This window comes from Photinus pyralis, unplaced genomic scaffold (assembly GCF_008802855.1).
Source record: "Photinus pyralis isolate 1611_PpyrPB1 unplaced genomic scaffold, Ppyr1.3 Ppyr1.4_LG8, whole genome shotgun sequence".
NCBI lineage: Eukaryota > Metazoa > Arthropoda > Insecta > Coleoptera > Lampyridae > Photinus > Photinus pyralis.
Genome location: NW_022170819.1, coordinates 5,940,870 through 5,956,008, shown reverse-complemented (window position 1 = coordinate 5,956,008; position 15,139 = coordinate 5,940,870). Strand labels below are relative to the sequence as shown.

At 35.8% G+C, this 15,139-nt stretch overlaps 1 protein-coding gene across 1 annotated transcript in view; it reads left to right on the top strand.

Moving 5' to 3' along the window:
- LOC116177713 (protein winged eye) overlaps window positions 1-15,139 on the top strand; it is a 62,625-nt gene that overhangs the window by 32,757 nt on the left and 14,729 nt on the right. The window contains exons 6-8 of the mRNA XM_031496769.1: window positions 6,753-7,211; window positions 7,260-7,397; window positions 7,532-7,690. Of these exons, the coding sequence (XP_031352629.1) occupies window positions 6,753-7,211; window positions 7,260-7,397; window positions 7,532-7,690 (756 nt within the window). The remainder of the gene's footprint in view (window positions 1-6,752; window positions 7,212-7,259; window positions 7,398-7,531; window positions 7,691-15,139) is intronic.

Sequence of the window (15,139 nt, the reverse complement as noted above, 5' to 3'; positions counted from 1 at the left end):
TCATACAGGCTTCTGCAAAACAAAAATGCTACGGTGTGTTCCAATGTAATTAAATTAACTTACTTATTAGAAGGTCATTTAGTCACAGAACACTATAGTAGTTTGCGCGAAGAATCACAAAAGTTAGTACACAAAGTTTTTCTAACAAAATAACGTGATTTAGATTAAATAAATACAACAACACAACGCCATAAAGAATGACCGGCGAGCCGCGAGCGGCGACCGCATGAATCAGTAATCGCGTTTTGTCGTATTTCTTCGTTGACCGGGAAAAACGTTACAAATATTTGGCGGAAAAAAATATGATAATAAAAAAGATAAACAGTTAGCGGCGCAAACTGCAGACAATCATCAGATGCATAAAATACATTAATTATAAAATAATTATCGATACGTACTGATCCCATCCTACAATGTACGTACAATGTACATTACAAAAAGTACGTCCATTTTTGTACGAACATAGGATGTACATCATTCGTCCATGGATGTATGTACGTATAATGTACTTAAAATGTACGTCCGATGGACAAAGTGTGCTATATGGGGATATTGGGGGAATTAAGGAAAACCGGTGGTAATTTTTATGACAGGAACTTTGGAACCATAAAATGTGTTATTTCATATAGGAGTTTGAGAGATTTAAGGTACTTAACGCAATTTTTAAACAAGCCCTTCAGCAAATTGTTAGCGTAGGAAATGAGACGATTTAGGCGACATTAGACGAATTTCTGAAATGAAATATGAGATAATTTAAGTGAAAATAGTGATAAGGAAAACAAAGGCAGTTTTTAATGGAGTTTGGTTACTTAAGAGAAATTTGAAACAATGCAATTTTGCGGAATGCGACAGTTTTTAAGCAATAAAGGGATCCTTATCCTGTGTATGAGAAAGATTGCGAAACTATGCAAATTTTAGTGGAAGTAACAAGGAGAATATAGGGAAAATAAAAGGCAATTTTGTTGTTTCATATAAACATTCGGTAATGTACAATGCAATTTTGTGAAAACTGAGGGTAACGCAACGTTAAAGACTGATCACATTTTCATGACACAAGGCGATTTAACTTCATGAAACGAAAGGAGTAATTGTTTAAGAAAATCTTATCTTATTTAGTTCTGTCGTGTACTTTGGAGGGATGCAACTTCTGCAGCGCATCAAATAAAATAAAGTCAGATAATAGAATGTCAGACCACGTATTTCTGGCACAAGGTTGGATTTCATGCTCCATTCGTGGCTATTGGTACATCCACTAACAAAAAGCAGCTTCAGCGGCTTCTCAATCTCTGATCCTATTTCTACTGCAGTTTACGTTGTCAATGGAAACTTGTTGGATTTAAATAACGATAATGCAGCAAGTGGTTTATTGGAAGTATTACTAAAAGCTGAACAATATTTTCGGTGAGGAGCTGAAATTTGATCCACTTCTAACAAAATGATGTTTGGTGACATCACTGGGATTTCCACTTTTTAGAATTGGACAGATATTAGCTATTTGCCATAGTCAGGGAACAAGTTATACGTACCTTTTTTTTCTAATTTGAAAGAGTATGATTTGGATGAATGCGATCAGGAGGATATTGTTGCCAGTATAATCGTAGGGCTTGTCTTGAATTTTTGTTTGATAAATGAAAATATTTCAACAATATCTACCTTCTCGTTAATTGAGGATTCTTCCATTTTTACAACAAATAATAATCGTTATCGATTCAATAAACTTTTACTTACAAACAATAAACTAATACAAATGTTTCCATAGCCAGCCTTTAATTTCCAGTAAAATTATTTAATATTATCTTTAATATCTCGAATTCTATTAAGTTTAGAAGGTATAACTTATGAAACTTTTTTAAAGTAAAAATACCAAATAGTATAAAAATATACAGTACGTACCACTTAAAAAAAGTCAAAAATAGGTATATCTCCGAATATTAAAATATTTTCTTTTCTGATTTACATTAATTTATGTAGCTTACTAGAAACACTAACAATTTTATTTGAAAGATTTTTTGTATCTTTAAAAATGTTCGAGAAAAATCGCGTTCTCTAGTTCTGTTTACACCCTGTAAATCACAAACTCCATGTCATTTGAAACGTTTAATTGGAGTATTGCATCCGCGTACTTAGAGTTTAATGAAATCATTTGACATAACTGAAGATGTTCTGAAATCCGGGAAAATCATTTGCTTGTAATGAATCGATATCCTTCAATGGGGAAGTGGAAATGTCTCTCAAGTAAGGCGGGTTTTGCGGGAACGTTTCTTCAAAGAATAATTGGAAAGTTTCTTTTCTGTGTTTACTGTTCATCAGATCAGAATAAAAGGTATTAGGTGAGTAAATCATAATTAAATAAAGCTCTTCGGTGCGGCGTACACAAATTCAAAAGCAGATGACGATAATTGACATTAATGCCGTTTTATAGCACCTAATAAATATACCTACCTTTTAATCAGTCCTTTCCCTTTTTTTAAATCCACCACTGCGAATATACAAATCCCTTAGGAGCTAATGAAAAAAAAAACTACAAGGCGTTTGGTGGCAAATATAAACAGTAACAGTCGCAAGCTACATGTAAATTCATCCCGGCAAAGTGGGAATTAAGTTGGTCATGACTTCCGGTAGAAACAGTCAGGGCGGGCCGTTTCCGGCTCGATTTAGATTACTTTTGTATATAACTTGACAGTTAAGAATGATTAGTTGACAGTTTCGTTACACGATATACCATGCACGTTTTTAGAATTGTAGACGATAGTATCGAAGGTTTTGCGCGCGGCCGTAATTATACGGACAAAAGGCAACCTTTTTTTTTGCGATCTGATGGCGCATGAAAATATGCAACAAGTTTTATTCCACGTAAATCGCTTTTTTTGTAAGTTTCATTTGCGAGATGCGATCGATTAATCAAAAATTTCGCCGCGGGCGTGTAGCATACCAACGATTTTTAATGGACGTCCGTAATAATCTCCTCTCGTCTTCATTACTGTCGCTACTGGCTTGCTTTAGGTTCCGTTTCATAATCATTTTTTCAATTAAGTCATGCCATTCTCCTTATGGCCAAGTGTCAAGACTATAGAAAACAGCAAAGCATACTTAGGAATTGGCAGTTTCTTTTGATATTTACAACTCCTTACTTTGATTTGACGTTTAGCAGGTAGCAAGTTGACTATAGTTACTTTCAGAATTTCCTACAGAGCCTTATTTACCATTTTCATAGCTAGAACAGCACAGGAATGCTTTAAGAAGAACCTGAGTCCAACAATCACATTAAACATTTATGGGTATTTTCCCGAGCAGAATGACCGTAGGAAATGGACTAAAAATTTCTAATAGAGTGCCTAACAGACAGGGGCTGCGGGTTTTAATTTTTTGCATGGGGGCAAGGGCCAGGCCAATTTCCTTGAGGTATAATAGGGATCATCCGACTATGAGTCTCACTGGTAGAGCGTTGGGCTACATAGCCGGAAGGTCGGATGTTCCATTCGAACCTGGGTTGAGGTGAGAATTTTTCATATGTGGCAGAGATGGGAAATTTCCTTAGATCAGTTTCGAGCAATCTGCCGGCTACTCCAAATTAAATTTTCCTGCAGTTTTTCATATTTGTAGGGTAAATATCGGTTAAATATCCCCCATATTAAATAGGAAAAAATTATTGCACCTTTAATTGCAACCAATCGAGATAATGACAATTTATTTCTACTGCCATTTTGATTACCTATGTGCATAAATAATCATTACCTTCAGAGCAATAAATTAGATTTAATTTAATAATTGTAATGGTTCAAAGTGCTACAGGTCTATTGTAATACGGCGCAGTAATTTTGAAAGACTGATGCCGAGACTGATGCAGATCAGTGGAAGCAGGTGGTAAGCACTTAGTTTTATCATAATGGCCAATAATGAATGGCACGGGATAGTGGCAATAAAATTCCTACCTAATTAATCTAAATCTGCTCAATTATTACCCACTTATGCATGTGAAGAAAATTCTCTTGATCATTAAAGAGAAATAGTAATCTTTTCGAGAATTTTAGCACGCGGTCGAAAAAGTTCATAAGGTTTTCAGCTGGATCTTGACAAAAATTCTTTGGTAGATTTCGAGGAGATTTTCTTCAAGATGTAGAAGTTTCCAAGAAAGTCTCTAAAAGTATTTTTGAGAAGACTTCAGATCTAGACGCTTACAATTTCTTTGGATTCTACCGGACAAAATACACCAGACTTTTTTCTATCGACCTGCGACAACCTTTCCGATAGATTTTAGAGGTTGTGATTTTTTTATTTTACAGGATAAAATCTATAAGACAATTTCTTTTTTGGGTAGCGCTGCGGAAACTGTATGATTTTATTTGTTTTTTTTTTATTGTTAATCCATAGGCAACATTTATTTTTTACATTGGTTCCATGGTTCTAATTTTCTTGTAGTGGTTAGAGTTTTTACGGCATATCCTGACAGTTCTAATTCTTTATTTATTTATACAACAATCTTTTCATCGATTTTATAGGCAAAGCTTTGTTTTTTTATAAATTGGTTTAATGGGCCTACTTTTTACTTGTGCGGTTTTGATTTTTTTTGATACTACATGCTAAAAATCATCGAAAATAATGCATTAATCGGCCGATGTGTGGCAATTTTTTTCCTCTCGATTTTAACTTATTTCATTTGGTTTTTTTTAGAAGATTTGCGTAAATATTTTTAATAAAATGGTTAGAAATACCTCTCGAAATATTTCTACGAATCCATGTAAGATCTTTCAGCTCTGTTTTATGTAGTGGCCAGGCCTTGAAGGTTATGATTTTTTGGTATTTTAACGCCAAAGCTATAAAAAATGTCGTTTCTTTGGTTGACGTAGAGTTTTTTTTATTTTATTTGTTTTGTTTTACAAATTAAGTCGTTTTTTTTTTGTAGTGGTTGGATTTTGACGGCTCTCATTTTTTTACATTTTGTTTCGGTTGGCAGACTTTCCGCTCAATTTTAGAGGCAAAACTTTTTTTGCCAATTGTGTTAATGAATCGATCTTTTTGTAAAATGTTTGTCAAATTGGTTTGGTAGCTCATCTTTTATGTGTAGTGCTCACGTTGTTGATTTTTATGGGGCAGAATCTATTAGATTTAGTGAAAATTTTATTTTTCGGTCGATGAGCAAACCGAGGGGTAAACCACTTACAAAATGAAATTCTAAAAGAAATTTAAAAAAATTCTAAAGGGAATTAAAAAAAATTCTACAAAAATTGTGGAAAATTATAGAGAATTTTTAGAAAATTCTACAAAATGCTAGTAGTGTACACCAAAATTCTACAGTGATTTTCCCCTCGGTGCAAACAATGTTAAAGAAAAACTTTGAAGAGCTTTCCAAGACCAGAAAAAGTGTCTGAGGTGGTTGTAGTGTACCTACTTAACCCCGAGGCTCTACGCCAAATTCATACTACAATAACATGGAAATAAAATCAAACGGGCAACGTTTAACATTGTCCTCCGGAATCGCTATTTCCTCCACAAACTCAACGGATCCCGCTTTAATTTGAAATCGAAAAGTGGCATGTAATCAAACATCTAAGGTAAGGCAGCACCTTTACGTTATTATGTAAAGGCCATCCATAAGCGTGATGGCGTATATAATTTGTATTTTAATTAGCCTTTGTATTTTGATCAATTATTTTATTCGTCAATAATCTCGGATAAGTAATAGGAAAAATTATTGATAATAAATTATGACATAAATGACATGCACAAAGCACGATTTCGAGACAGGTTAAAGCAAGTTGCAGAACAAAGAACTGGTTAGACGTTAGAGTACAAGCAGGTAGGAAACAAGGTAGCTGTATAACAGGTGAAAACGGAAAATTCAAAGTGCGGAAATGTGGAATTTAATTAATCGCAACTTATAACGCACAAAATAGATTCTAAATCGAAGAGTTTTTGTGTTAGCTAGTCTCACCCCTGAGACAGGTAACAATAAGCCCTCGTTCGGGATTTTCCAGCTTATAGTTGAGATTCGAGATCAATTCCAGCATTAGGTGTCGTCATTAATGTCGTGTCGTGTAAGGTTTCTTATTTATGGAGATATTTTTTTGAAATTTTAACAACAGATGCTTCTAGTAAAGACAAGCATATCGCATATTTTAAACATCAGGTGTGCGCATGCGTATGGTCACTAAAGAACTTCGAAGAAGTTAATTTTGAAAATATTTTAAAAAGGGGTTTTAAGTGACTTCTCTATAGAAGGTTTACATAAAGGTTTCTAATAAAATTCCTTGGGAAATCATTTTTCAGAATTTTTAAAGGAAACAGAAAGTTTTCCTTAGAGAACTAAGAATATAAGTATCTGTCTTAAAAAATTTTATTGGGTTTAACATGTAAGGATACGTTAGGCTTCTGGGTATTTTAAACTTTTTAAATGAGGAGGCTCTTGGGGAAAATTTAGTACTGGATTTCCCAAAATTCCAAAAGTCTGTCTGTGGTCACAAGGGAAATTCAAACGTGTGCGCTGTTTAAATCGTAATGCAAAAGGGTTACCAAGGCTAAACCTAACAGAACGCGATAGAAAGCTAAAACCGGCTAAACTTACGTCCTTTGGATAATTAAGATTCAAACTTGACGTAAAAGCAAATTCTTAATTACTTTTAGGGGTCAACGGGCCTGAATTCGTAAATTTTATGCCATCGTAAACGTAATGTTATTAACTATCAAATGGCATGGTAACCTCGTCCAAATATTGACACTACAGTTACTCGTTTTAATACAGAATTTCTTTGCAGAATCTCTCTTCTCCTCGACCGGCTACACTTTTGGTGCCCCGACGCCACCGCCCGGTTCGCCGTACTCCCCCGTGACCGCCACGCAATTGGAGCTATTCACGAAGGGCTTTAATTCGTCGAACATCATATTCCATCAGCCCGATGTGCCCTTGTCGCCCAAGAAACTCGACAGGAAGTGCGAGGAAAAGTGCTACAAGGTGAAATCGGAAAAGCCGTGCATCTGCCAGCATTCGCCGACGTCCAAACCGAAATACGCGGAAAGCTCCTCCGGTTGTAGCAGAACGAATCCGATCGACTGGAGTCTTGTTAGCGTGAAAAAGGAGCCCGGATCGAATCCATGCCAGGTCGCCGAGATTACCACGAGCATTTCGCCGGTGGTCAAGATCGAAGTGACATCGCCGACGCATAAGAATACGGACATTTCGGTTGCCGCGATGCCTTCGGTAGTTACGACGAATGGTAAGTGTAGCAAAATGGATGGCTAGTTTGTACTTTCAGTTCTTTCAGGGAATATTCCCGTTGGAATTGCCGTTGCACGGCAAAGGGTCCAACATCACGACATCGTGTCGTCGCCCTCATTGCCACCCGCTGGACTTCTTACAACCGTCAACTCGACGACGAGGATGTCCAGGTTGTCGGAGCTGGGTAAGTGTTTCTTTATCCGTCATTGAAATCTGCCCTAGTTTACACTTGGATTAGATCCAATTACGCTTTAATCGGCTTATAAAATTCCCTCCTCGATTGATACGCTTGCATGTGCTGATGTCAAATGTTGTCAGATTCGACGCCTGGCATGGCTGCGGGCACGACAGGAGGCGTTTCAGGAGGCGGAGCTGTTTTACAGTGTACGGAAGATCGAACTTCAGGATTAGCAGCATGGTCTCTCAGTGGATCGCACAATTCCACCATAGCTACTCCTACATTGTGGCAGTATCCTGGTAAGCACCACACTTGACCTCACCTTTTGTAGAGCGACTCTTTTTTTCCGTCGCGCATCAATCAAAATTGCTGCAACAGATAAGTACAATTAACTTGGTGCAAGTTATGAGGCTAACATTAGATATAGAAAGGCGGAGAAGTCGTCTTCTAAAGTTTCTCTTAAGTTTAAGTAGGAGGGACCCCGACGCTAATTACCTCTAATGGAGTTAGGTGGAGACAGTTTAGTAGATTATGACTAGTGAGTGAGTGATTTACGTTAAGCTTTAACGTAAATAATTCCGTTTCTAGCCTTTTCATTTAGCAGACGTCGTTTGTTATTACTGCTGGTCTCCCTATCTCAAAACGATCAACACGGACACCCTTTTCTCTTTTAACTGTCATTTTTACATGTGGTGATTGAATTACGACAATGGCGAAGTGGAAAAATAAGGGTGGATTTGTGATTTATTTATAAGGCAACGTTTCCGTATTTGTCCAAAGAACATCCATTAGTGACAGTCGAACTGTCGAAGATAATGATATTCATTTAGATTTTAGAGGGCCTGTTCGCTGAGCCCCCCTCCATTAAAACGAATTGGCGGAGACCATTTCATTCACTGAACACAAGTAGATTGTTTAACAAGTTAAAGTTTTCCCGTATAACAATGGAGGAAAAATTGCAGAGAACACGTGTTGACTTGACTGTTTTTCCTTTTTCAATATATTTGGGTTAGAAGAGAGGCATTTAGGACAAGATCCCAGTTTAGTTATGAAGAAATTTAATTTTGGGGAATTTTTTTAAGTGCTAACCAATGAGCATAAAGCACAGCTAGCACAATAAAAGTAGTACGAAAGTAGTATGCAATACTGTCGTTTAGTGAAAAATTTTAATTTTTTGGGGGCTAAACGTTCACTTAGCTTCTACTGGAATTTTGGAGACCCAAATAATGAGCATAAATTGACAAACGAGCGCAATTAAGACACAGTAAGATACAAAAAATGTTTGGGTAGGTATAATGTGGACCCTCATTAGAGATATGAACTTGCGAAAAATGTTTACCAAACCATTCAACTATAAGCCTAAGTTATACTAAAATAAGATAGAAGAAACTGAAACTTGCCAATGTGTAAATAATAAGGAAGAGCTTCGCTTTAGTGGATAATAATAATAATAATAATAAACCCAAACGCAAAAACCTATACAGCACTACTAGCTCACAAAATACTGTATTATCTCCATCAATAACCCAAGCAACCTCACAAATACAACCTCAAGAACAAAGAAACACCATAAATACAAGTAACGCAACATGTACTACAAAGACAGGTCCATCCAATAAAGTTACACGCCCTAGCACAGTTAAAAAACACAATACTCCTTCTTCTCAGAAACAACCCACTCGTATACAACCGAAGCGCAAAAACCTTAACAGCACCACAGGCTCACAAAATACTGCAATATCTCCACCAAAAACCCAAGCAACCTCACAAATACGACCTCAGGAACAAAGAAACACCATAAATACAATTAAAAAACAAAACTCCTTCTTCACAGAAGCACACCACGTTATCACAACCCACTCGTATTCAACCCAAACGCAAAGCCAAAGAAACACTTACACAATAAACTCCATTTAATAAAATTACAGGAATTATTATAATGATTTTTTTTTGTTTTGTTTTGTTTTCCTCTTTCCTGATAGCGTTGGCTATTGTGCCCATCAATAGGTATGTTGGTAAGTACGAATTACATACTATCCCTAGATGTCCAATGTACGTGTGTGATTTTTTTTTAAGGACCCTACATAACTTCATCAGACACAGACACAGACACTAATCGTTACTTGATTTTAATCCGTGCGATTAGTTAACCAGGCTAGACCTGAGTTCTCACAAGAAACACCGACCATAATAATAATAATTTATTGTCTGGTGATCAACAAAACATTGACATAGACATTGTCCAGTTGTATCTAAACGAATATTGTCAAATATATCACAAAGGAAAACATACATACATACAAACAAACAGTTAAATAAATTTATCACAGAGTAATTTGCTATACTATAGTTGTCATATATTAGAATAATTCTAATATCTTAATTATTAAGATCACATATTTTGTAAAAGCCGAGGTAAAAGCACTCAGCTATCAAATACCTTTTCATACTTATCTTACGTACTTAAGATGGAAGTGGTTCCCAGATCCATGCTGAAAGAGAAATGAAATCGACAATGTCAAAACAAATGTAGGCACAATTATCTTAAAAAGACTATTTGCGATTGGGAAATTTATGACTCTTTTCTTGGAAATCTTATAAAACTTCCATTTAAGTATATACCTTCTTTTAAAAACCTCCTATGATTGAGTTTAGAGGATCATTTGCGCATGAAGTTGGGATCTCCTTTATAGGTCATTCCAATCCCCTCAACTCCGTCCAACTTTGGAGGATGTGATTTGTAAAAATCATCGAAGTCCTTGTGTGAGATCGAAGGGACTTAAGCGTATTTTTATGGGGCAGATTAGCCAGTTTTGACTCCACAATCATTAAAATTTTGTCGAAGGCTACCACATTTCCTTTGGTGGTTTTCACTAAAACACCCTCCACAAAATAGTACTCAATTTTTGGGGCCCTTCTCATAGCTCGAGCTCCTATTGGCGACACGAGAAAAGGAGACCGCGATTCGAGCTTTTTAAGAAACTTTAAACCGCGTGAAAAAATTCTTACCGGAAGGTAACTTTTGAGCGCCCGAATGCGACTATTCCTTGAAGACGAGCGCCTTGCAAAAGGTGGTTAATTTCGTCTCTATTTATTATATTTATTTTTATTTCGCCTCGTCTATATAGCTGTCGGCTTGGAGGAAGCATTTGAAACCAAATTTATGAGGTATGTCTTCGTCTGAAGAACATAATGGATTTATAGGGCGAACTGTACTAGAAGTGGCTTGGTACAGAAACTGCCAGTCATTGTGGTCAGTTTCTTGTGTCCTCATTGAAGCCTTTACATTCTCTCATAAATTCAGTAAACTTGCATCCAAAATATTCATATATTTGTCGGATAATTCTCATGAATTCTAAAAGAATCATTTTATTTACTTATTTCACTTTGTATTTAAAATATGTAAAATAAAGTACATTTACTACGTTAAAGAAACACCGGTTTTACGTTAAATTGTTTATTGATTAGTACAAAATGCTAAACTGTCAAACTTGAACAACGCTTACTTCATTTTCTACAAAATACTGCATTCACTTATAATGTTTTATTAACAAAATATATACTCATTTACATCTGTGATTCTTTACAAACGAAAGTGGTTCATAAATCTGTGCCGTCAGGACCTTTAATGGAATAGACAAGCACATATTTTAATATCTCTACGAACAGGAGTGCAAAAATTAGCTTGTGTAACCTAAATTTGTTTTTATTACCTCAACTACAATATAAACAACAATTAAAGTGTTGAACTAAACGAATCTTTGTGGCTACACTAGCCAAGAAGTAATGGTGATTGTAATTGCATCTAATAGCGTAGACAAATAACTCAAAAATGCGCGTTCACGACGGAAAGCAACAATAACAAATATAAGGAAGAGCGAGCGTATACCTACCATGTAAAAGATTCATTGCACTTTTGCCTGTTTCGCATGAACGATTTACTACTGTTTTTTGTGTGTCTGTCACACTGTCGGAACGTAGACCTTTACAAATTTAAAAAAAACATGTTTTCTCTTCCTATATCTATTCTCTTTCGTGAATTATTTGTTGTAGTCTTTGTGTCGGTAATGCTACAACATTTACATTCGTTTAATATGTAATTACTAATTAGTGTAATTCTTCCCCGAAGAGAGAAGATATATTGCATTATTGTTGCTGATGGGCGTTTCAAAGGAATCATGCTAGTAAAGCTTCTTGAAACAACCAAGTGAACCAAGTCTTGACTTTCCTTAAATATTTGCTTAGGAATCATACTATGAATGATCTTGGGATTATATTTAACACTTTGGGCAACCTTCTCAGAAATCGCTTTAGTATTTCCATAGAAATGTCCTTGGCATTATTGTTAGGAATGTAATCAAGGGAGCATTTTAAGGAGTCATTAATAAGACAAATTGCTACAAATGCTGCAAATGATTTACTTACGAGATTTTCGTAGGGATCTAATTTAGAACTTACTTGTTACTGAATGACATTTAGATATCAAAGGAATATTTGAAGCAATCTTTAATAATGTTTAGTAGAAATTTGGGCCGTGCGGTTCAAGTTGAGTTCAAAGCGTATTTACCTACAGCTGTTTTGCAGTCTTATTTGATGTAGTCCAAAAAGTTGCTTTTTAAAATTACTTGCACACAGTCTTTTTAGTTATTTATTATACAAGACGATAAAGGGATGTTTTCCCTTTATCGTCGTGTATAATACAAAACTTTATTTTATTGCAGAAGCCATACAGATCATTATAAAACTTTTAATATTCTGTAGGTATTTAATTTAGACGTCCAAAATAGCAAGCCTTGGTTTTCCATAGAAACAATATCGTATTCTGTTCTGATTCTCAATTCATATCGTGCTCCGCGTCCTATTTTTAATAAGAATGACAATGATGTGTTGCATTTTATCTACCTTTGCCGGTAAAATGATCACTTATCTACTCTTAGAGCCCCTTCTCACTAGGCGTTTTTGAAGCGCGGCGAAGTAGCAAGGTACGCGATTGTGTAACCCGTCTTTGCAGCGCTACTGTGTCGCGTCTTTGAAGCACTACTGTGTCGCATGCGCAAACTGCTAAGTCGCTGAGCAGTGACAAGGGTATCGTAGATAATTTTTCAGATCTTTTCCCATTGGAAAATGCTTGGAGGTGGATTCAGCGCTTAAGAAAACGTTCCCAAAACCACTGTTCCTTGAATCTAAATTTTTTTTATGAAATTTTGAAATGATCTGTCGCCTTTTTTTATAGATATCATTATTGCTTCGGGAAGTTTTTATTGTAAATTTCTAATCTCATTTGGGGATCGGTATAAATTCCACTTTACATCAGTATACCAATAAAGCATAAAATACAATTTCCCAACAGCTTTTCACCAAAGCAGCGGAAAATGTTGAAAATGCATTACAACTGATAGTTCGCATGTTTATGGACAAGCCGATATAATCGGCCATTTCATAATGTAAAGTGCACCATGATTAATCCCCTATCTAAATGGCACATCGCATTTTCAAATTGAACTTTTTGAATAAATTAAACCGAAACTTCCATACAAGCGACGGTAGGCGGATTTATCTACATTTATTATTAATGTTAATAATACGTCTGATTTTGGCGATTGAATATTCGATTAGTCCGCTCGGTTTTCGGCAATAAAAAGAACGATTCATTTCCTTCATCGAGACAAAGAAACGCGTTTTTTTATAATTATTCGCGGTGTCCGTGTCACGTGTCAACCCTCCCTCGTTAATTACATCAGCTAGTCGTCCTTGCTCTTAATTTCATGTGCGAAACGTCTGCATGCCACTTTAACACACATTATTTTAGATTGAATTTTTCAAGGTGACGTAAGTTTTATTTTTTCTCCCTGATACGCAGAGGTACAAAAGGCGTGCGGCCCATAAAATTATTTATTCGCAATAAAACGTGAAGTACCCACTTCATGTACGTTTATTGCTTTAATCAAATCCGTACTTGCAACATTTTCCTTTTAATTATGTTTTGTTGAAAACGTTACACGTTAGAAAAAAGGTGAAACTTTTCCTGATCCTGATCTAGGGATTTCAGCTACAATAGAAAATTTGCGGTTTTTTATTTCTTTCCCACATAAGACTATTTTACTCTCTCAACTTCTGTCTACTGCGTTCAAGCTCTCCAAGAACTTTAGGGACTAGTAAGTACAGGCCCATAATCAGGATGAAGTGGTTTTTAATCTACAAATAATTTTTTATTGTTTTATTTTTGTTGGGTTATTGTTTAATAAGGTTAGTAAACAGTTTAACATAACGATTCTTCTATTTTGAGTGCTGTAATTTGTGTAGTGCATCGAATGTTTGTGTTTCCTTGATCGATATTGTTGACAGAGTACACAAACCACCCTTCACCTTTACCATAAACATATATCCCCTCTCCGGTTCAAAAATTACAATTTTTAATAAAGGCTGCTTTTAGATACAGCAATCATATCTAGAATGTATTAATTAATAATTGAACATTTAAAAATCAGAAAATAGTACTAAAGTCATTAGAACGTAGAATGATTCCCAACATCCCAGTCGCATTACCCCGTTGAACTTCAACAGAAAGACGTTGGCGCAGAAACTTTCCCCAGCTGCACGCTCGAGTCTGGTGCCCATGTCTTCAATTAATTATCTGGTCAATTCTCCAGAAATTTCCATCGACCAAAAAGCAAGTTGTGAAGAAGGAAGAGCATTTCACCACTTATAACTGTCTTTTTGACACTGCATCTGGGGTTTCAATATTGCCCCACTAATGGGTGACATTTGCCTCGGGGACTTTATACAGGGTCATTCATGACGAGCGTCAGTTAGAAAAATATGGAAAACCTTTGAAAATGAAGATAAACTGATAAGCCCTTTAAGGGGTTTGCCACATGATGAATTGAACTAAAATATTTTCAAAATGGCGCCACTTCCGGAAATACCGGAAGTAGCCATCAACTTTGTTATTTTAAATAGGGACCCCCTATTTTTGTGTCAAAAATTGAATTTGCAGGGACAACTTTAAAAATTTATTATTCGAAAACGGTGAGAGATATTGCAAAACAGTTTTCAATGCTTTATTAAGGAAAGATCGAATTTTCTTATGGTATGCGTAAGAGTCTAAAAAAGTGAGACTACGTCACTTTTTCAAAGCTCTCAACTTTTAAACTTTTAAATATCCGTAACTCCATTTTTTCAAATGGCACCCCCCATTTTGTTCTTCACCCAGGGTTTCAACTGTTTGAAATTATGGATTCTACGGGTCACATGCAATAAGAAAAATTTTTTTCCGCGTCGATCTGAGGCAATTTTTTTTTCGGGGCTCAAAAAAAGACAGTGTATTACCTTCCTTTTTTCCCAAAAATCGACTGCACCAAAATTTCTCGGGAAAACACTTTTTATTATTAATTTTGGTGCGTAGAATCCAAAAGAATTCGTACTTTTTCGATCGGACTTCTCAATCAAAAGTTATGGACTAGAAACCAATTTCGAAAGAAAATTCAAAGGGCTCTAACTTTTGAACTAGTAGCCCAATCTTGGAACTGTTTGAAATTAAGGATTCTACGGGCCACATTCTATAAGAATTTTTTTTTCGCGTCAATCTGAGACAATTTTTTTTCGGGGCTCAAAAAAAGGCAGTGTATAACATTGGGTTAACAACATAAGCAATCCCACAAAAAATCAAAACTACCGGATTTGGCGCATGGTCTGATGTATATTGTTGTAATACTTGGAGACAGACGGACCCTCATAAGTGTACTAAC